Source organism: Pollicipes pollicipes, unplaced genomic scaffold, assembly GCF_011947565.3.
Source record: "Pollicipes pollicipes isolate AB1234 unplaced genomic scaffold, Ppol_2.1 Scaffold_7231;HRSCAF=8579_pilon_pilon_pilon, whole genome shotgun sequence".
Taxonomy (NCBI): Eukaryota; Metazoa; Arthropoda; class Thecostraca; order Pollicipedomorpha; family Pollicipedidae; genus Pollicipes; species Pollicipes pollicipes.
In genome coordinates this window covers 25,724,304-25,750,834 of record NW_023597034.1, presented here as the reverse complement: position 1 = coordinate 25,750,834, position 26,531 = coordinate 25,724,304, and the positions used below count along the sequence as shown (strand labels likewise).

The 26,531-nt window shown below is 51.6% G+C and overlaps 1 protein-coding gene across 1 annotated transcript; it reads left to right on the top strand.

Moving 5' to 3' along the window:
- Positions 1-501: 501 nt before the first annotated feature.
- Positions 502-25,811, top strand: LOC119109893 (uncharacterized). The gene is made up of 8 exons (XM_037233644.1): positions 502-699; positions 8,788-8,901; positions 11,547-11,651; positions 14,663-14,670; positions 16,086-16,215; positions 17,059-17,164; positions 22,231-22,328; positions 23,523-25,811. Exons 1-8 carry the CDS (start codon positions 502-504, stop codon positions 23,613-23,615), a joined length of 852 nt encoding a protein of 283 aa, XP_037089539.1. The 3' UTR covers positions 23,616-25,811.
- The last annotated feature ends 720 nt before the right edge of the window (positions 25,812-26,531 follow it).

The following is a 26,531-nucleotide window of genomic DNA, read 5'->3' as shown; positions in this document are numbered from 1 at the left end:
TAAAGTCGCTTTATATATATATATAAAAGAAAGAGAAGAGAGAGCGAGAGAGAGAGAGAGAGGGAGAAGAGAGGAGAGGAAGGAGAGAGAGAGAGAGAGGAGAGAGAGGAGAGAGAGAGAGAGAGGAGAGAGAGAGAGAGAGAGAGAGAGAGAGAGAGGGGAGGAGAGAGAGAGAGAGCGAGAGAGAGAGAGAGAGAGGAGAGAGAGAGAGAGAGAGGAGAGAGGAAGGAGGAGAGAAGAGAGAGGAGAGAGAGAGAGGAGGAGGGAGAGGAGAGGAGAGAGAGAGGAGGAGAGAGGAGAGAGAGAGAGAGAGAGAGAGAGAGAGAGAGAGAGAAAGGAGGGAGAGAGAGAGAGAGAGAGAGAGAGAGAGAGATATATATATATATATATTATATATATATATAATATATATATATTTTATATATACATTCAGTCCATTGCCTGCTTAAGGAGACAGGGTACGTTCGTCGGCTTGGCAGGAGCCTGGAGGTCCGTTACACGATGGCGGCCGAGGCTAGGAACAACCTAGTAGCCGCCTCCCAGAACATCGAGGGCGCTCACCGCTATCTCAGCAACGTGGAGTTCCCGTACTGCAACCCGGATGAAGTGGACACCCTCAACAAGGTAAGGCGCCACCGCTATTTCAGTGGCATTGAGTTCCCCTACTGTAACCCTGACGAAGTGGACATCCTCAGCAAGGTAAGGCGCCAACGTTATTGCAGTGACGCGGGCTTCCATTCTGGCATTTTGAGTTCAAAATTATTTTGCTGGGTTATCGGCTTTAAACATACCAGGAGGTAACGGTAAAACGACGTTTCCGAGCAGGCATTCGTCACATCGACAGTACTTCACGTTTCAAGCTGTGCATGTGATCACGATTGGAGTCTCCAATGCAACGAGTGAGTCCTTTGTCCGAATTTACATCATTTTATGCATGTTGCGAAACTTTAAAGCTCATAACCTTGACATTCACGATGCATGACTTTTTCTCAAGGTTCATCGGTGACATTTTACTTAAACGTGGTAAATGACGCTTAGTTCTCACCGTAAATGCACTCCAAAGGGGTGTTCTGGATTATTTTTTATCGCTATCATTTTACAGTCCCGTACTGTCGGGCTAGCTGATTGCTAATGGTCAGGTCACCCAAGTTCAAGTAAGGTTAAACTTTTGTCTTGGTCTTTGCAAGGTGGCCAGACATGGCCTTTTTTAATTGCATACAATAGTCGCTCTCACGAAGGATTACGGTGCAAAGTTTTTTAATTTCAGTGTTTTTTATTCTGACCGCGCACCTTTTGTCAGCGACTTCCGGCTAAAAATGTGTCGCAGAGATTTAAAATCATGTTTGACACACAATTTGATAAAATCGCGGTTGGCTGGTTATAAGCAAGATCGTATTTATGATATGACGCTAGATCTCTTCCTATCAGTTTTTTGAAAACTTATTAAATAAAAGCACCACAAAATACCAACATTCGGTGGTATTTTGACATTCTGACGCAGGCGCGACAAAGCAAGCTCATTTGTTCTGGCAACATTCCTGCTCATAAATATGCAGTAGTTGCAGAACCTGCTTAGAGTTTTCAGAGCTTGCTTACAGCACCTACAAAGCTTGCCTGCAATACTCACATGGCTTCCTTACAGTACCTACAGAGCTTACGCGGCTTACACAGGTTAACGTGATCCAAGATGAATGATTATTGAATGACATGATCCTTGAGTCCGCCTTGCCCCACACAGCACCGCTGTAAACAATAATATGGCAGCCGGCATCCAACGCCTTCACCGATGCGCATCGCTGACTGCCAGGCATAGTATTTCCTACAATTTGGGTGAACTAGAGTCATGGGCTGAAGAAATATCTATAAATGGTCTCGTTTAATACAACCAGCTTATGTTTAGTTTGACACATGTGGTCTTCATCTTACATGTCAATGGAGTTGATAAAACAACGTTCTCCTTGTCCGTGTTCAGAATATACTAAGATTCACAGAAACATTTGAAAGTTTAAAAACTTGTAGTGCCTTAAAAGGAGCGTTTCACATTTGTATGAGGCTTTAACTGAAAAAACCATCTTAAAATCATCGGTAAACTTCACAGCCTTGTCTTTTCTTAAGGCCTTAACACGCGCTCGGGTTGGGAGGGGGGTCAGATTGAGCCCACCCCCCAAAAGGTTTTTCCACAGTGCTTTTCCGAACCGCATCGTATCCGTGCCAAAATTGGCCTAGCTGTAGGCAATCGAATAGCAGATCGCTTGACTTAAAAATTTAGATGCACCTTGTAATGTCACGACCTATGGCAGGTCAAAGTTAGGCCATGGTTTCAGCGAAGGCAATTTCTAGGGAATCGTTCAATCTGATGCAGCAACGGAGTGTTTGAAAAAGCCATACATCTCTGAGATGCTTTCTTAGGCAACCCAAATGTTGAATGAGCAAATTACGTTGCACTAAGTCAGGTATGAAGGTCAGACCAAGGTAACCAGCTTGCTTATGACTCCAGGGCTTGCTGTATGGGATACTTTCTGGTGCTCATTTCGAATTTATTGATAGCAGGAACCGCATTAGATATCTTCCATTGACTATTTAGAGGTCAGGATAAGTCATTGACCTAAGATGACACAGGTCGACATTTTGTTTTTAGGAACATAGTCCCTAGCGTAATCTTTGTCGCTTATTCAAATGCAAATGCAATTCAACGCTTATTCAGAGCAGTCTTGTACATTTCTGGTCGCCATGACCTTCAAAGGGTCAAACAAGGTCACTTACCGTAAATGAGCTTGTGACCTTTTGCTTAGAAACAGTTATCTAGGTTCTGGGGCACTATGAAGACCAACCTGGAATTTGACCTTGTTTGACCTTATTTCACCTGAAGGTCATGACTTAGAAACCTCATACTTTGATCTAAGCGAGTTTATGTACAGATAAATATACCCTGTAAATTTGGTATTTCTAGCTTTCTTAGTTCTCGAGATCTCAGTGGGTTCAAATTGACCCCCACCCGAGCGAAGGGTGTCTTGCCGGCCACCCGGTCCCTATTTAACTCTTTCATTTCCGAGCGGTGCGCCCATGGAGATATGTAGACTTTTTCGTACCGGCTATATCAAGGTCACCCAGACATCTATGATATTGAAATAATGTTGTTCAAATCCCGCCGTTTTATTGGCGACGCGGTGACCAAGGCAAAAAACCGTTGAGTCGTTCAAATTTCGCGTTCGTGACCGCGATTTCTGGATGCAACGGCCGTCAGCTGGCTTTCAATCAATGTTGTGCAAGGTATGATAACACAATCAAACGCTGGCGCACTGAGGAGCATGCCTAATAAATAGATGACTTGTGTTGTCTAGAGTAGTCTTTTCCACTTAAAATTATACTTATAGTCACAAGCCAGCTAACTTCATCATATCTGATGCTTGCTTCAGTATATTCAAATGTGGAACATTCTCTTTAATTCATCGTGAAAACAGCTGATTCGAATATTCGTGGAGCCTATCTTACAGCTTTCACTGTTTGAACTGATGTGGGTTGTTTTATTATTGGTGCAGCGAGACGGGCCAGCACAACGATAGCCTTCAACCCTTTGACCTGACATAACATATCCCTTGTCACACCTGTCGCTGTTCACTAGGACGCATGCCATTCAGTTTTCCAAGTTCTCTCCAGCGCGGTTTTCTGCTTTGTGGTAGCCTGTTTAGTTCCTCAGGTAATCGGAGCCCATAAAGGGTCAATTTGGCCGCTGCAGTCTCATTTGGCCGTCAAAGGTCACATTCATCTTTGTTCAGCCACACTTATATAGCCCAGCTCGACGAAACCTTAACACTGCCTTTTTCTCTTTGTCTTAATCTTGCCTAGTTTTGGAGATTGTTGTGTTTGTGGAAAAGTTAAAGGCTTCTGGCCAATGAAAATGTCGGAGTTGAAAATCCATTACCGTGAAGTTAAAATCGAAGCACTTGGACCCAGCCGATGAATTATTTAAGGATTGGCTCTCATGTTCAGCAGTTGGCTTGGCAAATACCTCGCTTACGTCAAAAATGATGGCGTGCAGTTCATTATGTCAAATAAGCTGTGGCTGACTTTCCGGCTAGCCATTCATTAGTTTTTATCGTGTAAAGCTGTTATTTTGTGGCAACTGTCGTAGCATGCAAAATTCACCAACTCCAAACTTTTTTATTTCAACAGAAAACTTGTTCAGTGAAATAGACAAATTTCACCTTTTAGTTCGATGATATGAAAGTGTGGTGGCGTTTGGCGATAATTTCGTTATGGATTCCTTGGTTATGGATGCCCTGAAACAAAAACTTCAGATTACGAGTCATCCGTTTACATTCCTCGCTACGATTTTTTTTTACAACCCAAAAATGTTGCTATTCATTTGTAGCTCCTGAACGCAAAGTGGAACGGCACCAACGTAGGTTCAAGCATCCCGGTGTCGGGCTTTGTGGGCTTACTGAAGCGCTGAAACAAACGTCAGCAACCTCTTAATCAGCATGCAGAACGTTGCGAAATGAAGCTGGATGGCGATGATGATAACATAACGAAGCTAGAAATAGCTATTTAAGACTGCACCAATTAGTGCCATACATCGCTCAAACTACCACTGCGTAATGTAGGAGCGGTTTCTCTGCCCGTTGACCTGTAGAGGTGTGGCTATGCCGATTTTTTTAAAGGGAAACGCGACGTACACGTCGCGCCCCATTTGTAGAAGCCCCAGCGACTGCATTAGCTATATTAGCGCACATGTGCCATGGCGCAAGCAGGCCTCGGGCTCAGGACCACCACGTCGGAGTCCAATGTGTTGACCACTCGGCCATTACGGTCCCATATGCTGACTGAAGCCGTTACTGTCCTGCGTATCAAAGACGTAGCGGCCGTTGTATCAAGAAGTGAAGCCGTTGCAAAGCCGTTACTCCGCAGCGGTGGGAGTATCTGGGTACATAAAAGTACGATCCAGGTTACATCATCGCTCTGCTAAGCCCAAAGAACGCATTTCTCCCCTTCCCCTGCAAAAACAAATGTTTGGATGACGCTGTTAGCCCGGCTCCATTACTATCGCGCATTCATATAAGTCAACGTTGAACGTCCAGTGCGTTAGCACTAATGGCATGTACCGTGCAACGGCCTTCACATTTTTGCATTAGTGACAATGTATTTGTAGAGCGGAGCGCGTAACGATCGCCGGCCACGCATCGCACACGGCGGCGTCTGAGCCGACCCGGCGGTGTCATGTGCATGTGTCATGTGCTGTGTCAAGTGCATGTGTCATGTCCAGACCAGCGTAATCCGCGCCTCTACCTTGCCGTAGAGGACTCCGGGTCGGGTGCGTGCAGACAGACCACAGCTACGCTCGGACGTGTCTTACGCAAAATTTCACAGCTGGTGCAGTGTTTGTGTCTGATGGAGAACAAAGCGGAAGCTGAGACAGATGCGTAAATCTGCCAGGCGGGAAAAATCAGACATGAAGCAAAAGACAATGTAATTCAGCTGACACATTGACGTTGCCCGTAACGGTCGTTTGGCACGCGCCTACTCCACCTCCCGCGTTAATCAATGAAGTAATGTCACACTTCATGCCACCAACGTTGATATGTGTATTGTGTCTATGTAGATGACTGTATGGCATATAGGGGCTCACTCGCATCTGACGTGTGCAGCAGGCGTCTTGCAACTTCTACCATGGCATGCGAGTGTGCATATAGTATATCAACAAAATAAAACTCAAGAACAAATACCCAAGAGCCGCCGCCCTCTCTTAATGCCGTCAAATTTATCGGGTGAGACGGATGATCAGATTTTAAATTATGCGCTTTGTGAAGAACTCTTTAAATAGAGCCACTTATTTGGGGCCACTTTTTTTTAGCTTACATGATACCGGGGCCCCGATCCGAGAAACAGTTTCCAAGCGAGTTTGAGCATGCATACAACACTTGTGTTTCTTTCGATCACGGCTGTAAGCGTATGTCAGCCACACACGGACAAATCCCGAGAAGTAAGCCTTGGTGCTCCCCATTGAAGCTAACTTTGAAGGATTTGTCAAAGATACTCCTGTTCATATGTATACTTATTTTCAATAGGACATGGCAGCGTCAGGTTAAGGGAATAATATGTATTTTGGATGAATCTAAAACCTCACCGTTAAGCCCTTCTTCCGGTCTTTTTGCAATACCGCACGCTGCAGGTATTGCAAATAATCTCCTTACCAATTACTGATTGTCCCCACATGCCGAAAGACCTTGGACTTAGAGCCTCCTGGATTTCATGAGAAAGCGCTGTTTGTCTTTAGAAGCTTTGTATGAGTGCCAGGTAAAACATCTAATAAAACACCTAACAAAACACCTGTCTTCGTAAAATTGTTATTCCTCACGATGTAAGGTTCATCTTCCAATTATATGATTGGAGAAGTTTTCATGACTCCTGTGTCAATACGAAGAGAGACGTTTGCAATGAGATCTAATGGTCATACTGGTCCCTGCGTCTGCCACAGACCCGTCTTTAATGATACGGTGACAGACTTAATGAGGCTGGAGTTTTGCCAACGACCGTCCTCAAATGTCGCCACACAGCGGGCATGCCATGCGTGCTTCCACCCAGACCAGCCAGGACCTCCTCCTCACTCATGTGGCGGAGCTCGGCAACGGAAACAGTCGGCCTTTGATCACGCCTCAGGCGTAGAGCAGTCAGAGACGGAGAGACGCCTGGACAGCTCTTGCACGGAACTCCCTGGTGCGGGATAGCGCTCCGGTTTTCGCTCCGTGTTGGTTTTGGCGACAGGCGTGCTGTCGGCCGGAGCTTCGGTTCGAAGGTCTAGCGTGGCACAGATTGCCTAGCGCTGTTTTGAGAGCCAGGGGACGTTGATTTTACAGAAAGGAGTGTTTGCGTCCCCGGAGGACTCCCGCGTAGGAGCCGAACGGGCCCGTGTTCGGCTCAGCAGCCTGCCCGGGCGGGGTACATGAAGAGGAGCGGGAGACGCCAGCGGCTCGTGTCAGCGGTACTGCAGGGTGGACTCACAATCCGTGTGCGAGGGGAGAGTTCGGTACTGCTCCAAGCTGACGGTGGACTCGTAGGTCCAGATCCAAAGGTGTTTGCCGGAAATGAGCACGAGTCTGCAATATAGGTGGTCGCACACGAGTGATGGTGAGCGGTGGAGCCAGGAGCATGAGACTTGTGAGAACAATGCGATCATTCGTATCCAGCGGGCAATCCATGTCATTGGCCGGGATCGAGTCTGAGTTAGTACAAAAATTACCGCTCTCCGTTACTTTCGTTTCCCGCACACGGGCGAGCAAGCGACGAATTTAAGAGCTAGACCAAATGAGCATGTCACTCGTTAAACAAGCTGAAAAATAAGAACCCGAAAATATTACAAGAAAAAGTTTTTTAGACTTGACCCGAACAGGAGAACATGAAGCCTATTCTAACGAACCCTAATAAACTCAACCGTGGGTGGCATTGCATGTGTGCACAGCCGGCTAGCTAGTGCCTCTGTCGAGCCTTTTCAGTGTTTAGCTAGAAACAAACACCACTTTGTGAAGAACGATGGGAATGCATGTAATGATGTATCTAAAGTATTTATTGATGTACTCATTTCACCAGCATCCCCCGGCATGTCAAAGACCACTTATTTTTTAACTAAGGACCTAAATTGCTGGAAATCAAATGCTCATGCCATTTCTTGCGTATATCGAGCGTGAACCGCCAGAACGTATGTGCGCATACAACTGTGGGTGCGATGAAGATCAATAGCGACCAAATCACTCAGCTGTCTCTGTGCTACGACTTTATTTCTGTCCTCATGGCAGACTTTATGTTTTCACTACGTAACAATTATGAAGTAGATCTCAGTTTTAGGAGATCCCATTAACATGCTTTAAGGCTGCACCACTCACTCCGGCAGTAGCGAACGGTTTCTAATTTTCAACTAGCTTCACTCGCCCTCACCTTTTTGGGACGTAAATGTGCAAGCTTCTTCAATCGACAAAACGTTTGGTACTTTTTCCTGTTCTGTCCTTTTTCTGAATCCTGCTGTCAGCGGTCGCGTGCAGGGGACTACGTGCCTCAGTGTCTGACTCAGTCAATTTTATGGCTATTAAAATTGACCGAGTCACATCATCTACCTAATAACTAGAAATAAGAGAGCATTTTAGACCTGCTACGTTAGAACTGGTGTGGTGTATGACCCAGCGTCAAGCTTGACCTGGAGTGAGGTGTGACCTAAGGTGACACCTGACCTGATTGAGGTGTGACCTGAGGTGACACCTGACCTGGAGTGAGACGCGACCTGCTGTGACACCTGACCCGGAGTGAGGTGGGGCCTGTGGTGCTGCCTGACCTGGAGTGAGGCGTGACCTGTTGTGACGCTTGACCCGGAATGAGGTGTGGCCTGAGGGGACACCTGACCTGGAGTGAGGTGTGACCTGAGATGGCACCCGACCTGGAGTGGGATGTGACCTGAGGTGATGCCTGACCTGCAGTGGGATGTGACCTGAGGTGACGTCTGACCTGAAGTGAGGTGTGACCTGAGGTGACGTCCGACCTGGAGTGAGGTGTGACCTGAGGTGACGTCCGACCTGAAGTGAGGTGTGACCTGAGGTGACGTCCGACCTGGAGTGAGGTGTGACCTGAGGTGACGTCCGACCTGGAGTGAGGTGTGACCTAAGGGGACAACTGACCTGGGGTGAGTTGTGACCCGAAGTGACAGCCGACCTGGGGTGACATCTGACATTCAGTGAGGTGTGACCTGGGGTGACATCTGACCTGGAGTGGCACCTGACCTCGCTTACCTCTGTCGCGCCGCAGGCCACATCGTACGTGTTCACCGACATGCAGTCGGAGGAGCGGCACAGCCACGCCGGCCAGTGCTATGAGATCACCCACAAGAGGGCCGCCGCGCTGCTGCAGTGGTTTGACCAGGTCAGTGCTGTCTTGGCGCCCTGTTGTGAGCGGAGCATGTGCTGCAACCACCGCCAAATCCCGCCATGGAGACCCCCACTGACGATCCTCTCGTCGCCGTGCGCCATCGCCTGAGCCCGCTGGGGGCTCTTACATCGGGTTTGGTAAGCCAGCTGGGATGGTCGAGCTTCTGGGCGCACCGATTAGCAGGCTTTTGGCGCGCCAGAGCAGCAGTTATGACACGAAATTGGTTTCGTTCAGTGCCACTAATGGCCGACGTTGGAAATGGTCTCGTCCCGTATCTAGGCCGTGGTGCTGACGCATTTAATGACAAATGTGAGTTGAATGGATAGCCCGCTTGAGTTCAAACAGAAAGGTGCAAATTTGATTATTTCGTGCATTTACGACCATTCAGTTTTTCACAATACATTATATGTGCCGGGTATATTTATGCTCCTTTGTGTTTTTGTCATGGCATGACGGAATAAAACCACGCAATCTATGTTACAAACGCACGGTGATCAGATACTTTGATCCGCGACAGGTGATGACACCAAAATGAGACCAAAAAATCATGAACGAATGCACCCGCGATGTCTGGATTCTGCCTCCGCTTAGTTCCGTTTCTGACCGGTCAGCTGAATAGATCTGCTTTGCCAGTGAGCTATTTGGTGTCCTAATGGGACGGATTGTTGTCCGTTGGTCGCAACTGGTGACATCGACCCTCATGGATTATTAGGTGCTTATAAAGTAAGGCAATTACCTGGCACATTTTCCCCCGTGGAATCCTGCTGTTTGCTATAAATAACGCATGATCAGATAGTCTATTTTCAATTAATTTGTTGACTGGCTCTATAAGAAGTGAGTAGAGTTAAAGGCAATTTGTTTTGCTTTTAATCTTGTTGCGATGTGTGTATGGATATGCCCTAAACCAAATGGAAAACAACACGCTTCAAGTTATGTTTCAATCATGATAATCAAGCTCATACCGTTTGCTCAATGGCTATCACCCAGACGATTCTGCCGTCATACTTTCTTAAATCAATTGGCAAAGCCGCACGGCACAGTTAAGTTAAGTGAAGCTAGGCGAAGTATTGAAGCTTAGTGATTCACTTCGCATGAAGAATTGATCGTCCATAGGCTCAAAGAAGTCCTGATCAGTGGCACTTCAAAGAAGCTACCAACAGCCGACCAGCCCACCGCTGAAGACATGAATGGTGTTTAAAAATACACACAATGGCAGCAGGCAATAGCCCTCAGAGCCATGCGCTGGTTCCCGCCGTAGTTCCTAAGTTAACACGCCCGCAGGCGGCGCTTCATTCATGCTCCCACCCTTAGTGCTGTCTGGCTGCCTCGCGCCGCGCAGATGCATGATCGCCCGAACGGCGGTCGAACATCGATCCTTGCGCGATTGCCTTTGAGCTCACGTGTGCGATTGGCTGCCTCGTCGCATGTACGCGGGATCACCGTCCAGCGCCGCTGACTTCGACCGCCGCGCATGAAGACGACGACCGGCTGCGAAGCGCCGCCGATCGCGCACCGGCCGCGTGCGGGCGTGTGCGCGGCCGTGTCCGCCCGTGGGTTTGTTGATGTCGGCGTGTTTACCGGCATCGACCGATCGCCTCGCGAGCCGCAGCGTCGCGCCGTCGGCCTCAAAAGACGGCCACGTCCCGCGCCACTGGCGCCGTCAATGCATCGTGGACGCCTCAGCCGGCGGCCGTGACCCCCGCTGAATGCCCGCGGGCGCCGCTGGTCAGCAGCGGCCCCGCAGAGGGCGCCCTTGTAGATATTGGAGCAGCCGCGGCGACGACGTGGTGGCCGCCCGTGCCTGCGGAGGGATGATATGGCTGCCCGCGCCTGCGGCGGAATGATATGGTCGCCCCGCTCATGCATTCTGAGCGACGCAGTACTGTTGGCGACTGAGTCCAGCGAGCCGGAGGTTCATTACGTTCATGGACACCACCGATGGCAAGGCCGCGTTAATCTCGTCGATCGTTTCGGGCCCTCCGCAGTCGTGACGTTGGTCACGGTTTCCTGGGGTGTTCTGCGCTGTCGCGCGCCTGTACGCTCCTGGTTTTTATAGTTCCTGAGCAGAATCGCACAGCCTTCGGGCGTCAGAGACTTTGCATGCTAGCGCAAAGACATTATGAGCATGCTCAAGAATAAAGGCATGGGAATAGTGAGCATGTTTGAGGAAAAACGTAGGCTGTTTCGTAACAGCCGAGTCCGCAGCACCTTTGCCGGAGATTGGGATGTTCGGTCGCCATTCTATATTGTCAAGTCATGAACGATTACCTGACATCGGTCCGGGCGAGTTAGTGCATTTCTGTGCATTTCCTTTGAACTGGTGGGCAGATATGCGGCTACGTGCGAAGCTACAGAATCATCTGGGGAATTACGTATCCTAGTATCCTGTTAACAGCAGCCTGATGGGACGTTTCAGTGATCCGACGCCCCAGCGACAGCACCGAGGCTGACACCGCGCCCAGCAACTTTGCTCATCGTTCTCAGACAGCGTATACTTGAAATTAGTGTTTTTGTTATCAGCTAGTCAGAGGTAAGGTTAGCAAACTTTTCAGCAGGTGTGTAAAAGCTACTAAAAGTTATGTAGATGCCGACCTTTTGAGTCCCGTCACGAGTGCTAGACCATATGGCGTGTGTTGCAGGTACTGACGACAACAATCATGGAAGATCTGGCGCAGGTCAACAAACGCGTCAAAGAGACATCTCTGGCGCTGCGTCAGGAGCGAATCCGTCTGATCAAGCTCAAGGTGGGTCCGTGCGCCTCGTGTGAAATGCATTCACTTGGTGTCCAACGCTGTTCAATAATTACTGTGCTTGCTACATGCCATTTTGGGCGTTTTCCCCGCGACTAGGATTTCTTGTTGCATTTGGTTTCCTGCTCACAGGGTGGTTAAATTTGTCTGACTTGTTCGACAAGGTTGGCGACAAAATGTATGTTTTCGCAAGAAGCTTGGTGCCCAAAAATCCTGTTGGCAGAACCTTTTGGAAACAGCCACAACGAAATAGCACAGCTTTCTCAGCAAAAATTAACTTGAGTTCTCTATACACAGATAGTATGCCTGCATGGTAATATATTCCGTCGCACAAACAAGCAACGCTTTTCGTACAGTGAGCTAGAATCGCTTTTGAACCAGGGTGGGAGCGAAAACTCCATCGCAAAAAGACCGTGCTAGAGTGAAAAAAATCAATTTACAAAAGATGGAACTTATGGGCTAGTGAAGGATGCTTCAGCAAACACAGACATACATTTCAAGTTGGTATGGACGTAATGCCATGAACCTGACAAAACTCTTTTGTTTTTTAACATCTTAGGTCATTGAAGTGAAACAGAATACACTGAAGCATAATAATTTCATAACAGTGTAATAAACATAAAACTGTGTAACACCAGTAATTATGATGCTGCTCTTTCCACTTCACCTTCACAGCATCTTTTAACACAAAGCAAAGCAAAGGAATTCAACAACAAAACAACAACAGAACATTCAACAAGCATAAAACACTCAAACAAAAAACCTTAGACTCCTACACATCAGCCCATCACCAAGTGAAACACGATAAACATACCTCTGGCTTCTGTTAAGATGGGGTCAGGAAAAACGTACATTTCTTCACTGTTTCTTACAAGATACTGATGCATATTTCCATGGAAGTAGGCTCACTATGCCTAGCCTAAAGAGGCTTTACTTCATCTCATCCTATCTAATAAATGCATCACAGCAGCATTTGTGAGTCACTGATTCTTGAACAATTATTATTGTCACTTGTCCTGCAATTAACCAACTTAACCTAATTTAGAGTAGCCCATATATGGCAGTAGCGCATATAGGGCATAGGGCAGAATTTTGCCATTAAGCACTTCTGTATTAGCTGCTTCAGGTCTGTCCCAAAGCTAAGTATGGCAGCATAAGGTAGCCTGGTGAGGTGGACACTGGAAAGGCTTAGATTGATTATTATCGAGCACCGTTATGAACCAAAACACGGCTAACTGAGGGTTAAACAAGGCAAAAATGGCGGTAAAAATCAGTTCCGTGCTTCAAATCGTTTCCTTCATTTCCTGTGAATTGTTCAGTGCTGGGTGTACATCAAACGCGTTCGGGCGGCTGGCGAATTAATCCAATTTATGTATAAAATTTGTGCAAGTTTGCAGTTGGAGCATTTTGCAGAGTGGTATCACACTCGTATGATGCCAAGAAAAACAACATAATTTAAATAAATATAAAAACTAATACTTTTTGGCAAAAGTCTGGAATCAGCTGATTTGACTCAAAACCTGTGAACATGGGAGCTCAAACGGTGATATTTATCTCGCAAATTTTATTTAAAAGACATTTCTGGCATTCTTCACTCCTGCATTTCGGGAGTGATGCTATTAAGTGGTCAAGTTTCTTCGGGCTAAAGAAATACGTGCAGTAAAGTTATCTACCAGGCTTTGCTGGTGTTTGCACCAGGCTCTGCTTTCGTGGCGTGATGGTGAGACTAAGAAAGATGGGGATGGGGACCATGCATTTGGCACTCAGCCGCCGATCATGACGCATTTTGTAAACAAACCAAACTTGATGCACGCAAGCGGCTGGAGTCGCTGGGGCTCTTGGGCTTGAAGGTATCTGGTGCCCTCGCTCTGTGCATACATAGACATGATTCAGATGTACTTGAGGTGGGACCTAGCCATAGGTGTCCAGGTTCTGTGGAGCCTTGTTTGTGCCTGATGGCTTCAAGTGAGCTCGATTTTAGATGACATATGAAAACCTCAGACAGGAAAATGTGGGTTTGGCGTGTGCGATTAGACAATATCAGGCAGGAGTGAAAAATTCACATGAAATATGGGGACAAGGAGTGCAAAATTCCTCCTTATAGAGTGTTGCTTTACACCCAAGGTTGGCAATTCTAGGACACTGATTTCCAGCTTACATGTATAATGTAGGGCTTCGTTAACGTGACAGCGTCAGCCCTCCGCGCGCGGTCCGCAGAATCGTCGCTTGCCGCTTGCCACCCCAGCTGGCCTTGGATCGTCTCGCGATGTTCGTAATAAAACATCACTACTCCGAAACCAGAATTGCGTGGGACACGTTTTTGGTGCTAACACACGCGCAATAGATGCCCCAGAGGCTACCAAAGATTTGAGCGAGAGTGCGCAATATGCTGGACTGGTATCCTCAGATATCCTTAGGGAGGGGGTTTCGCATCGTCCTCCCACCCCCCCTCCCCCCCCCCTCCCCTCCTGTCACAGCGACTATGTTGTTCAGAAAGAACTAGCAGCCTGATGTAAAGTTATTGTCAAATTTAAATACAATTTGCTTGTTGGAACACGGCGAAAGGCGCCCACCGGGTAATACATGCCGCGCCAGCCTAGGAGCATGCCTGAGGTATGGTGGATAGTTTGATGACCGTAGAAATGATGCTTGAAGCGCACATGTAATTTTCAAAAGGGGGTATGACCTCAAGGAGGTCTGCATATTGGACGCCATCCCCAGTGCTGCCTACTACCGGTTCGAACTCTGTCATGCATTTTCTGCTGCCCTGGCTATCAAGCTCTTTCGTTGTCGTTTTTTTCGTGGTCGAGGAAAGCAAAGCCAGCCGAGATCTGTGAGACCCCCAGCGTGCCGGTAGCGTAGTGGTTAACGTGTCTGCGTTAACCACTGTTACCACTGTTAACAGACGCGTTAACCACTGTTAACGCGTCTGCGTTAACCACTACACGCCTGGGAAACAAGAGGTGCGGGGTTCCATTTCCCGCGGTGCCCGCCCTTCCTGTCAGGGTGAGAGGTAGGCGACGCGATATAGACTCAGCAGCTGAGTGCCTCGTAAAGCCTCAATGACAACAACAAATGTGAGGCCCCGGCAAGTTCCGAGGGTGAACGAAGGCTGCTGCTGTGATTTGGCTATCCCAAAGTCTAGGGTGGGTGCGCCTGCTTTCCAAGCAACAGCAGTTGAAGGAGATGGTAAAAAGGAGCGTTAAGCTATGTGCATGATATTGAAAACTGTGGTGATGAAGGAGGCCATCGGTGATATGCTGATTCCTCCTGATGACGATGCTGGGCATAAGCTTCAGTACCTTTATATGTCATATGGCACCGCATCGCGCCGCTGGCGGCTATTTTGCCTCTAGAAATTTCGTCGGCGACAAAAAGTACGCTTTTACCACCCCTGCCTGCTCACGACGCGCGAATTCATTATCAACACACTCCCGCGGGCTTCTCGAATTGCCTGCAGTCCACGTCCGCACGTCCTCAGCGCGTCCGCCATCCAGGTCGGACCATCCACTGCGGCTGTCGGTAACAGAGTGCCCCGCCTGCCCGCGGACATAGTCGATAGCTCAATTGTCGGCCGAGATTCAATCGCGCCCTGGCATTGACCGGCAGCCGCGTGGTGCGGCAGGTGCGGCGTCACCGCCGCCAGCTCGCGCGGCGCCGGCGACACCTTGACCCTGACCTGGAGCGTCGCAGGGCCCGTCAGTCCGGACCCCAGGCCTTTCTAGAGCGGGGAGCGCTCGCGCAGTAGTGTAGGCATGCGCTGCCGAGGCGCCTGATTCGAAGCTCTGGTCGCTCGTGACAATAAGGGCGAACAGGGCCGGGTACAATGGCCAGGTATGTGGACGCCTTATGGTTCCGCATTGCGGACGACGCGGCCACCCGCCTGCAGCCTGCAGTGCTGCTGACACGTCGTCATCTCCCCCGATTACATCCGGTCGCGACCGTGACCGAGTGACCCAGACAGTGACAGGGGTCCGCCTCTCCCCCCCCCCCCCCACGACTGGGACGACACGGATAAGTGGCTGGCAGCACCGCGACACTCCCCACAGACGCCCTGCGGAGGATAGGAGAGGGGGAGGGGACGTGCCCCAAGGTGATCAATAAGTGTCTGGTGTCCCCGTTGGCGGGCTCTCCGCCGACACCGTCTGCTCCGGGAACACTTACTGATCACTGCTCCCCACTTACGCGGGCAAGGGAGATACGCCTACCCACCGCTGCTCTTCTCAGCGACAGAGTTCACCGCCAGGTCACCCTCCCCCACCGCCGTCACCGCCTCCCACCGCCGTCCACTGCGGCAGCCTTCGCTCACTTCTTCCTCGCCAGCTCTCCCAGACACCACCGTTTCTCGCGGTGACGCTCTGAAACGCCGCTGTTGTCACCTGATGACTTGGCCGCTTCCTACTGACCTTCTGGCGCCTCTCTGCCTAGGCCAAGGAGATCTGGGGTGCCGATGTGGACGTCGACAATCGACGCAGGCGTCAGCGCCGACGACGAGGACCTGAACGCCATGATGATGCAGGGCGTCAGCGACTCGGAGGTGGCGAAAACGGAGGAGACGGTCAGTGAGGCGGGGGAAGCGGCAGGGAGGGGAGGAGACATTCGGTGATGCGGAGCAGACGGCAGGGAGGAGAGAAGACGGTCGGTGAGGCGGGGCAGGCGGCAGGGAGGGGAGGAGGCAGTCGGTGAGGCGCGACAGGCGGCAGGGAGGAGAGGAGACAGTCGGTGAGGCGGGGCAGGCGACAGGGAGGGGAGGAGATCGTCAGTGATACAGTACAGGCGGCAGGGAGGGGAGCGCGGTCTGCGTGACTTGGCTGCCTGCCGCCGTGGCAGAGCTGCCGCGTGACCTAACCTGCCCCGAGGTTTGTGACGGTGCAGGGATCCCATCCCTCGGTCGATATCATGTTTTCCTGGCAAAGAGCATTTCCCAATGGGCATCAGAACGCCCCCGACAGGTAGTGCTTGCAGTTTAGGTGGTAGTGCGCCTCATAGATAATGTCCCTACCTTTAAACTCAGGTGAGAAGCAGCATCCGTCTGAGAAATAAATGATTGTGCAGCGCTGGATCTCGGCGCCCACTACCCATCGCTTCCACCGCTCTCTCGGATGAAGATAAATGTAACGCGTATGGATGGGCTATCGCGATGTTGGTTATAGGCGATAAACAAAGATGGAAGAGCAGACCTTGTTAGGCTCCCGATGGTTTAAGGTGTGTGTCAATGTCAAGCTCTAGTTGTTTCTCTCTTGGCAACGGTTGACCGGTTATTGCCGTCACCACTTGCGTTGCTGGTATGACGTGCTGCCTCAGTTTTACTTTTCTCCGCAAAAGCTGTCTGAGGTGGCCATAACCATGGCAGCCTGACCTGGAGTAAGAAGATTTGACTGACCTGGTACGCTCCCGACAGGCGAACGGACCAAGGGCCAAGACGCCACCACCGCTGACCGCGGAGGAGATGGCCCCGATGCCCTCCAACGAGGCCATCTTCGGCCTGTCTTACGAGCAGTTCAAAGGTGAGCACGACCGTTCTCTTGGCCGAGGTCCAATGCACATATCACCGATTGAAAGAGGGGGCGGGCAGGCGTATGGGGAGGGGCCTTTAGTTTAACAGGCACGTGAACATGAATAGGCATAGGCGAAAGGGAATTTTCTGGGGAGCAAAAGGAGAGATGGAAGAACAATACAGCAACGTGTGGGTAATAAGGTCAGAGCTGGTGCCATAGCCTGGTTGTGAATTTCCGATGACATGAGTGTGAGCGGAGGGAGCCTGTATATCACCAAAGCAATACAAAAGTACCTCCATAAGGACATTTGATAATAAAGTCACGCCAGTGCTCAAAAGAGTTTCATACGGTGGCAAATCCATCCGCAAAGGGCTGTTACGACCACAGTGGTGATTGCACCCTTAAGGGCCTTGGCTGATCCGTCGACATGGTGCCGCCGTACGACAGGGGATAAGGGCTGCGAGGCAACAATTGTTAACCATTTGTTCGCAACCAGGCTGTGACAATGTGTGACATAGTGAACGCTAGGCCTTGGTGCAGAGGCGTGAGCAAAAGTCGATCGCGAACCACCTGATCCAAACGTATTTTGCAGTCAGGGATCAGCGACCGCAATCTGATCCGAACGTATCCTGTAGTCAGGGATCAGCGACAGCAATGTGATCCGAACGCACCCCGTAGCCGGGGATCAGTGACCGCAATCTGATCCGAACGTACCCTGCAGTCAGGGATCAGCGACCGCAATTTGATCCGAACATACCCTGCAGTCAGGGATCAGCGACCGTAATGTGATCCGAACGTACCCGGCAGTCAGGGATCAGCGACTCCAATCCCACACACGTTGGAGAGTAATCAGATTTTGATGTCACGATCTTGTGACTCAATTTTCGCCCAATAACACTCGGACGACGACGTGTGTGCGAAGCGATCTTCAGTTCCCATCCCTAGGGAAGTGTTGATGCAGTGCAATGAGTCCCAAAGCGAGCGCAAAATTGCGTGTGATGGCATAGCTGTTGACGTTGCCTTCCGTTTCGAGCGATAAATGTCCGGGAAAATGCCAAAACAACACAGCGCCTTGGTCGTGTTCTTGGACAGTACTCGGTCGGAACCTAATATACTTGTAATGTTTCAAGTGCGTTCCTGAACAGGTAAAAGTCACCGGTAAAGGTCATTAGAGAAGAAAATAAACTTAACGTTATGCTCGTATTATACAATTAAAACAATAATGCATGATCGATGCACTTCGGGGTGTTTCTCCAGCATCACCCTCGAGATCAAGCTGTTTCTCCAGTATCACCCTCGAGGTCAAGCTTGATGCAGGGGAACGGCCATGTGCGAAGCACATCTGACGCTCAGTATTATGATCAATGGTACGCTTTTGGCATTGAATGGATTTTATGTTCTAATTTACGGACAAGACATTCGGACAAACTAAGGACAATCTACTTATCTTGCAACGACATTCAATAATTGGCATGCCACCGTTTTAATTGAGATAGTGACAGCCAATTATTGCATGTCATGGCACACAAAAAGGGAAGGCTAGCAGGACACGTCGATAAATAACGTGACAGCCTGTAGGCAAGCTCGCCGGAGCACCAAAGGTCATGACCTGCAGCCACCGGGCACGGTGCTCGCCTGTGACGGACGAGCTGCCAACTTCAACAGCCCCTGTGAGAGCGAGCCGCCAGACGTCTCTCCGTAGTGAGCGGCGTGAGCGCGCGCACTCCATCACCGCTACGGAGAACCGGCTGCGTCCGCGCACGGTCCGCGGCCACGCCTGACACGGCCGCCCGCCGCCAGCAATGGTCCCCAGTGGCCGGCGGCGGCGGCCGCGGCGCTGGGAGCCCGCGGAGTCCCGCTCCCGAACCCGCGCCACTGGCGCGCCGAGGCAGGTCCCGGGTGGATTCGACGCAGCGGGCCGCTGCTCGGGCCTGGGTGATGGAGCGTTGCTGTCGAGCCGGCTCGGCCAGCAATGCTCCGAGCTCGGCGGTCGGCGCGTGGGTCACGTGGTCGGAACTGGCACACAATCGGCTGCGGTCAGCCGGCGGCGGACGGAGGCCCCCGCCTGAGGTTATGGTCTCAGCCGGCGGCGGACGGAAGCCCCCGCACGAGGTTATGGTCTGCCGCGGTCAGCCGGCGGCGGACGGAAGCCCCCGCACGAGGTTATGGTCTGCCGCGGTCAGCCGGCGGCGGACGGAGGCCCCCGCCTGAGGTTATGGTCTCAGCCGGCGGCGGACGGAGGCCCCCGCCTGAGGTTATGGTCGGCTCGTGTGTCGCCGGCGGTGGACGGAGGCCCCTCGCCCGAGGTTATGGTCTGCCGCGGTCAGCCGGCGGCGGACGGAGGCCTCCGCCCGAGGTTATGGTCTGCCGCGGTCAGCCGGCGGTGGACGGAAGCCCTTGCCCGGGGTTATGGTCTGCCGCGGTCAGCCGGCGGCGGACGGAGGCCCCGCCCCAGGTTATAGTCGGCTCGTGTGCCGCCGCCTTGTTGACCGGCGACCCCACACCGCACCCTGCGCCGGCACGCCACCGCGTGCATCGGCTCGGAAACCGCCGGACAGCCGCCGCCTCCGTGTCCTGCGACAGGGAGACCACGTGGCGGATGGTCCGCTCGTCAGATCAGAGGAGTGATCACAGCGTGATGGCTTGTTTTGTCAGTCACGCGTCACTGACAAGGCATATCTTGCAAATTGCAGTGAACTGGTAGCCTTGAGTGATGATGAGTTAGTGGTCATAGTGTAGTGATGATCTAATCGCGCATGTTAATGATGCGATATATGAAATGCTGACTAGAATATATCAGCTTTGCATTTTAAAATGAACATGATTTAAGGATAATGCAGTAATACAGCTGAAGAATTATGTGAATTACGTAACGTCAGAGATATGAGCCCAGCGTCACCCTTGGACTTTGTATTGTCACCAGTTAGCCGACTTCCATCGAAGTGAAAATTTCCAGTCATCACCCGTTCATCTTCAGAGTTACAGAAGCAGGGTCGCAAGAGTTGCAGAGAACGAAGAGCAATGAGTTCGTTACCTTGGCATTCGGCGGTGTGATACAATGGCGAGCTCATCAAAGTGGTCCCAACTCGCCTTTTTTCCTCTCAAGATTATAGTGACTGAGTAAGCGGCCAACTGGGCCGCCTGTGGTTTCGTTCCCAGACGGCCTCATTCCGGAGACATACCGCATCTCCATAGCGCGGGCGCTCGAGCTGCAGCCGGTGGAGGGTTGTTGGTGATCTCCTCTCCAAGCTGGTGGACAGGGCGTACCTCTAAAGCAGCGCAGGCGCTCGAGCTGCGCCCGGTGGAGGGTTCTTGGTAATCTCCTCTCCAAGCTGGTGGACAGGGCGCACCTCCTCCTCTCCAAGCTGGTGGACAGGGCGTACCTCTACAGCGCAACGGGTGCTCGAGGTCCGGCCGATGAAGGGCTCCTAGCACTCCCCTCTCCAAGCTGGTGTGCAGAGCACATCTCTATAGCGCGGCGGGCGCTCGAGCTCCGGCGAATGGTGGGTTCCTGGTAATTCCCTCTCCAAGCTGGTGGACAGAGCGCACCTCCTCCTCTCCAAGCTGGTGGACGGAGCGCACCTCTACCGTGCGGCGGGCGCTCGAGCTCCAGCGAATGGCGGATTCCTGGTAATCCCCTCTCCAAGCTGGTGTCGCCGGCTGCGGGCTGGCCAATTGAGCGAGAGCCGCGTTGAATTATGCATAGGCATCAGGAAAGGAGCTTAGTGGGTCGGATCAATAGCCACACCTCTCAGCACGCCGGGACGGGGATGTGGAGCGCCCTTCAACGGTAAATGTAAGCCCATTCACAATCAGGGTAAGCCCATTCATTGATAACGTACCCCAGCGGAGCAACTTCGCCAGGGCATATCGTTTTCCTCGCCGAGGTGCGTACGGTTAGAAAGTATGATTCACCAAAGTGGCGTAGAGCAAAACAACACAGGTGCAGGGTATCACTGTGTGCATCGTTCAGCATTGGTCCCTTTTGGAATAAAGATACGACCGATGCTCCTGAAACACTGCCGCTAAGAAAAGAAAGCAGCTCGGCAAGATTGCGCCATATTTCAGCTACTCTTCCTTGCACAAGCGAGCCAGCAGCCCCAGTTACACCCGGTTGTGGTTGCTCCCAGCGCAGAGCAGGCCTTTGCGCGAACCGGGGGCCGATCCTGGGGAGGGGTGGATCAGGCGGCGACTGGATGGTTGCCGGACCGCACCCGGCCTCCGAAGAGGTCCCGGGGGCAGGGCCCCGAGGGATGGCCGCAGGCTGTGGGGGACAGCTCGGCGGCGGCCGTCAGGCAGTGTCAGGCCTCCGGAGAGGTCTCGGGGGTCGGGTCTCCGAGGGATGGCCGCAGGCTGTGGGGACAGCTCGGCGGCGGCCGTCAGGCAGTGTCAGGCCTCCGGAGAGGTCCCGACCGGTCAGCTAGTGTCAGGCGGATGGCAGAGCCTGTCGCCGCAGCCTCGCCGCGGCAGTAGCATTTCGGCGCGTATGTGAAGAGCCGTGGGGACAGGAGAGGATCTGCGGGGATGAGCTCAAACACAGGGACGCCTCGCCCGACTGGCGAAGTGGCAGGCAAGGCAGGGAGGAGAGGAAAGGAGAGTAGAACTGACGCGCAAGGAGAACAGGAGGAAAGAGAGGGAGAGAGAGGTAGAGAGAGAGAGAGAGAGAGAGAGAGAGAGAGAGAGAGAGAGAGAGAGAGAGAGAGAGAGAGAGAGAGAGAGAGAGAGAGAGAGAGAGAGAGAGAGAGAGAGAGAGAGAGAGAGAGAGAGAGAGAGAGAGAGAGAGAGAGAGAGAGAGAGAGAGAGAGAGAGAGAGAGAGAGAGAGAGAGAGAGAGAGAGAGAGAGAGAGAGAGAGAGAGAGAGAGAGAGAGAGAGAGAGAGAGAGAGAGAGAGAGAGAGAGAGAGAGAGAGAGAAAGAGAAATGTCACGCGCAAACGCACACATTTCCTAACGAGTCACGAAGGAATATGTGGAGCGGGTCGAAATCTTAGTAGTGTTTTGCAACAAACTATGCATCACTGTGTGCGTGTGTGTCCGTTCCCAGCACTAGCTGACTGATCTGAATCCGCATTCGCAGAGGACCTGGACAACATGCGCGAACAGCACGAGACGGAAGTAGATCACTTCATGCGCGGCCAGGAACGACAGGCAGACAAAATCCGTGGAGACCTGGAGGTAAGGGCACGGCGCCTCCAAGACAATCTCGAATGTGTGTCTATCTAACCTTGTTAGGTTCTGTCTACGCCTCAATCTCGCAACAGCGGAAAGCGACACGCACCCGGCCGTCCGGAGCCGGCTGGTTAACCGCCTGCGGGCACGCGAACCGCGCGCTCCGCTGGTCGATAATGGGGCACCGTAGCCCGTGGAGCCGCTGGGAGCACCCCCCCTCCCCCCTCCCCCCCCCGGCCGTATCGCGCCCCCGGCGTGGTCGGCGCCCAATGTGACGGCCTTATCCATGTAGGCTGGCTTGCCGGCTGTGTGAAATGGTCCCGGTATTAGTAAAACAAAACAACGCTTGGAAACAAGACGAGATTTTCCAAAGCGATTTGGTGGATCCTACGCTAGCTAATTCTGGGCATGTTGAGATGATTGTTCCCGTTCGTTGCTGGGGGCTTATGTTCTAATCAGACATTATTGATAGCTGGGACATTTAAAAAACATCAAGTGCCACCCCCCTTCTGAACATGTGCAGTATTATTTAAGGTGCCGCAAAACGTCACATCTTGCGAAATGGCTATCATTAAAAGACAGCCTAGTGATTGCTACGTCCGAGTCATTGCAAGTACCATAATCCCTGATCGGGTGCGCAATGGTGTATTTAGCAACAACGATCAGCTGGCGGCGGTCGGCTGTCACAGCCGCATGGTCGGCTGTCACAGCCGCTCGGTCGGCTGTCACCGCCGCTCGGTCGGCTATCAACGCCGCTCGGTCGGCTGTCACAGCCGCACGGTCGGCTGTCACAGCCGCACGGTCGGCTGTCACAGCCGCACGGTCGGCTGTCACAGCCGCACGGTCGGCTGTCACAGCCGCACGGTCGGCTGTCACAGCCGCACGGTCGGCTGTCACAGCTGCACGGTCGGCTGTCACAGCCGCACGGTCGGCTGTCACAGCCGCACGGTCGGCTGTCACAGCTGCACGGTCGGCTGTCACAGCCGCACGGTCGGCTGTCACAGCTGCACGGTCGGCTGTCACAGCCGCACGGTCGGCTGTCACAGCCGCACGGTCGGCTGTCACAGCCGCGCGGTCGGCTGTCACAGCCGCACGGTCGCTGCTCCTGACGCCTCACCCTCAGCGGCCCCTGTGGCCACCAGCTCTGTCACGGCCGCGCACCAGTCCATGTTTGCGCATCCTCACGTCGCCTGTTTGTAGGCGAAGCTGAACGCCCGCCGGCGAAACCGCGCCATGCGCAACCTGGAGGAGCGCCAGAAGCGGGAGCTGGCCGCCGGCGCCGCCGTCAGCTAGGCTTGACGTCAGCGCGGCGGTCGGCCAATCAGCGACGGCGACCGTCTGACGTCAGTGACCCGCCGTCACCCGGGCACGTCGCGACAGCGGACGAGTGACGCCACGGGCTGGAGGACGGGCTTGAGGTGCAGCCCCGCTGGGAGTGCCTGTGTCTCGGAGTGACAACCACGAGCAGGGACTAAGCCGGCGCGGATCGCCTCGTCCTGGCTGGTCCGCTGTGGGCGTTCGAGCAGCAGCTGGTCTTCGATCTGCTTTCTCGGTAGCACTGGACGCTTAGAAAGCATGTTATTGGATATGTTTATCACCAATCACGGACCACTACTGGCGCAGCTGTAACATGAACAGTGTCCATCTCATCATTTGCGGCTTATTTTCGAAAATAATCTGGTATCAGCTGAGAAGAAGACGAAAAAGAAGAAGAAGAAAAGTGTTGTTTTCCGGTGTGTTGCCCTGATTTGGGCGCCTAGAAATTAGAATACTAAGTTTTGCCTTTGCTTTAGAAGGTCTATTTTATTAACACTAATTGACTATGAGCAATCAGGTTTTTCACTATATTAGTTATTTCAAAAGAGGACCCAGCCGGTCTTCAGGGGTCTCCAAATAATAAAACCGACAAAATGAAAGATGCTGCCGCATATTCAGGGACAGCGGTTGTTTCAAAGCATATGCTTCCTGGCAGTTCTCAGAATTGCATGATTAGGCGTTTTTACACTTTGGTTCAGCATTTCTTTCCGAGGTGATAGCCACCCTCAACTGAACATCCTTAACATGGTATTAAAAAACTTCTCCGCCAAGGGGTACGTGACCAGTAAAAACACATGAAATTGTTTGTTGGAACTCCAAAGTCTCGTATCACAGCAACTGAGCAATGGAGGCGGTGTTTCCCTTGTTTTAATGGACCCCACGTCACGTAAGTGCAAAAACTGCGCATAAGTAGAACTCGCTTGCTGTAGAGTTGAACTAAGTCACATATAGGTTTTACATACCGCTCCTGGTTTTCGCGCACAATAGTCACAATGTCCGTGGAAACTGTGGGTGCTTCGTGCTGACAGATACAGAGGAGAATCCCATAAAATGTTGATATTGCAAAATAATATGCACACAATAAATCGGATCAACCACTGCATGCAGAGATCGAAATGCTTTCCTTTACAATGTAATTCATCATACAACATCATTAAGCTATTCAAATACCACGAAAAAGCACAAGGGCTTTTCTACCCACGCTGACAAAGTAAACGCCGCTGTAAGCATGGGTAGATCACATGCTCACAAACTCAATCTGTACCAACCTTTCAAAAATGTATTTGCACGCATGCACGCACAAGGCACGATATGTTCACTTCATCTAAAAAAACGTTGATAAAAATACTGTATATGCTACCCAACTCGTCAGGGCCTGTGATATAGTGTACATACTGGGCAGCTTGAGTCCTTCGCCTCTTACGATGTCGTACGTGCCTTGGATATTGCCAAACGTGCACTAGTTTACTTACTTAAAGAGTAAGTGCACTTAAAGAGAGTATTGCACCAGTTCCTTACCACCATGTTACCTACCGAATGAGTGCCGTTTCTTGTCATGTGCGTACTTTCTCACCTTGTGACATCGGAAGCCCGCTCGATTTCTCCTGCGAAGGCAGCAGCTTCAGACGAAGGGTCCACTATGGAACTGCGCCAGACGGATACAGAGACATACCCGAGACGGATACATTAAGTCTTTCGGCTGCCTTCTCCCTGTCCTTCTGATGAGCCTTCGCGGGATCAGCGCCTTCTGAGAGCTCGTGCGCAGCTGACCGTCATGTGCCTCTCAGAAGGGAGCTGCCGGCGCCTGTCGTGGTGGTTGCGTGATCGTGTGGGCCCGCCGCGTGTCACCGGTCCCTTGTTATCACGGGCGGACAACAGCGACGTCCACTACCATAGGTTCCTACGTCCAGAAATGCACCTGCTTGCTCACGAGAGCAGCACGACCCGTACGAACGCAAACGAATGCGTTTTATCAGCTGCACGGGAGCTGAAAGCCGCTAGCCGCGGCGCAGCGCCTGTCCCACGGCTCGTGCCAGAGCCGGGCGCACGTGTGCCTCAATCAGTGAGCGCGCCGGTCCGGTCCGGAAGTACAGCGACACTGCCGGGTCGTCTGCTCTCACTTCTTTTCAGGTCCGCACCGGTGGAGCCTGTCTGTAATCGTAGCATTAGATCTCGTGGAAATACATTGTTGATTTTGGGAGGCCGTGTTTAAGACCCGGGTTACAAGTGCGATCACTGGGACAGACGTCGTGATGCGTGCTGGTCCAGATGGAGCGTCTGGCCCAACGACCTCTCCGTTCGTACGTTGGTTTGTTTGCATCATTGCCATTACAAGCACTTTCATTGTAATTTCTCATAGATAAGACGGTAGTAATAATCTTATTCCTCGGAGAAAAACCAGGAGAATGGAGACATAGATGGGCTTATGTTTCGGCAACATGCCTTTATCGAAGCAATAGGAGAAGTGATGATGACTTCATCACTTCTGGCATTGTTTGATGACTTTCATAAGATGACTTCTGCTATTTTTACGATCGAGGCATGTTGCCGAAATATCAACCCACCTATATCTCCGCTCTCCTGGTTTTTCTACCAGAAATAAGGCCATTACTATTGTCTCATCTATGTGTATAATGTTCCTCGCTAATGCACTGGACAACTGACGCAATTGCAATTCCTCGTTGAATCTTCTCCTGAAGACTCCGTCTCAATGCTACCCATTGGTGTTCCGTTTCTAGGCTCCTCGGCTGTTCTGCAGGCGCCGTGTTCTTGTGCAGCGTAGCATCACACGGTGGTCGTGTTTTCGTTCATGCACGATAGCGTCAGGATTCCCGGATGCGAGAGGTCATCCTCCAGATTATGTCAGGTCGTGCAGCTAAAATGAGGGACTTT

Bases quoted from the DNA above. Each gene is read 5' to 3' on its own strand.
- LOC119109893 (XM_037233644.1), top strand. From the start codon at position 502: ATGGCGGCCGAGGCTAGGAACAACCTAGTAGCCGCCTCCCAGAACATC. The intron at 16,216-17,058 runs GTCAGTGAGGCG...CGCTCCCGACAG, and splicing joins TGGCGAAAACGGAGGAGACG to GCGAACGGACCAAGGGCCAA. The intron at 22,329-23,522 runs GTAAGGGCACGG...GCCTGTTTGTAG, and splicing joins AAATCCGTGGAGACCTGGAG to GCGAAGCTGAACGCCCGCCG.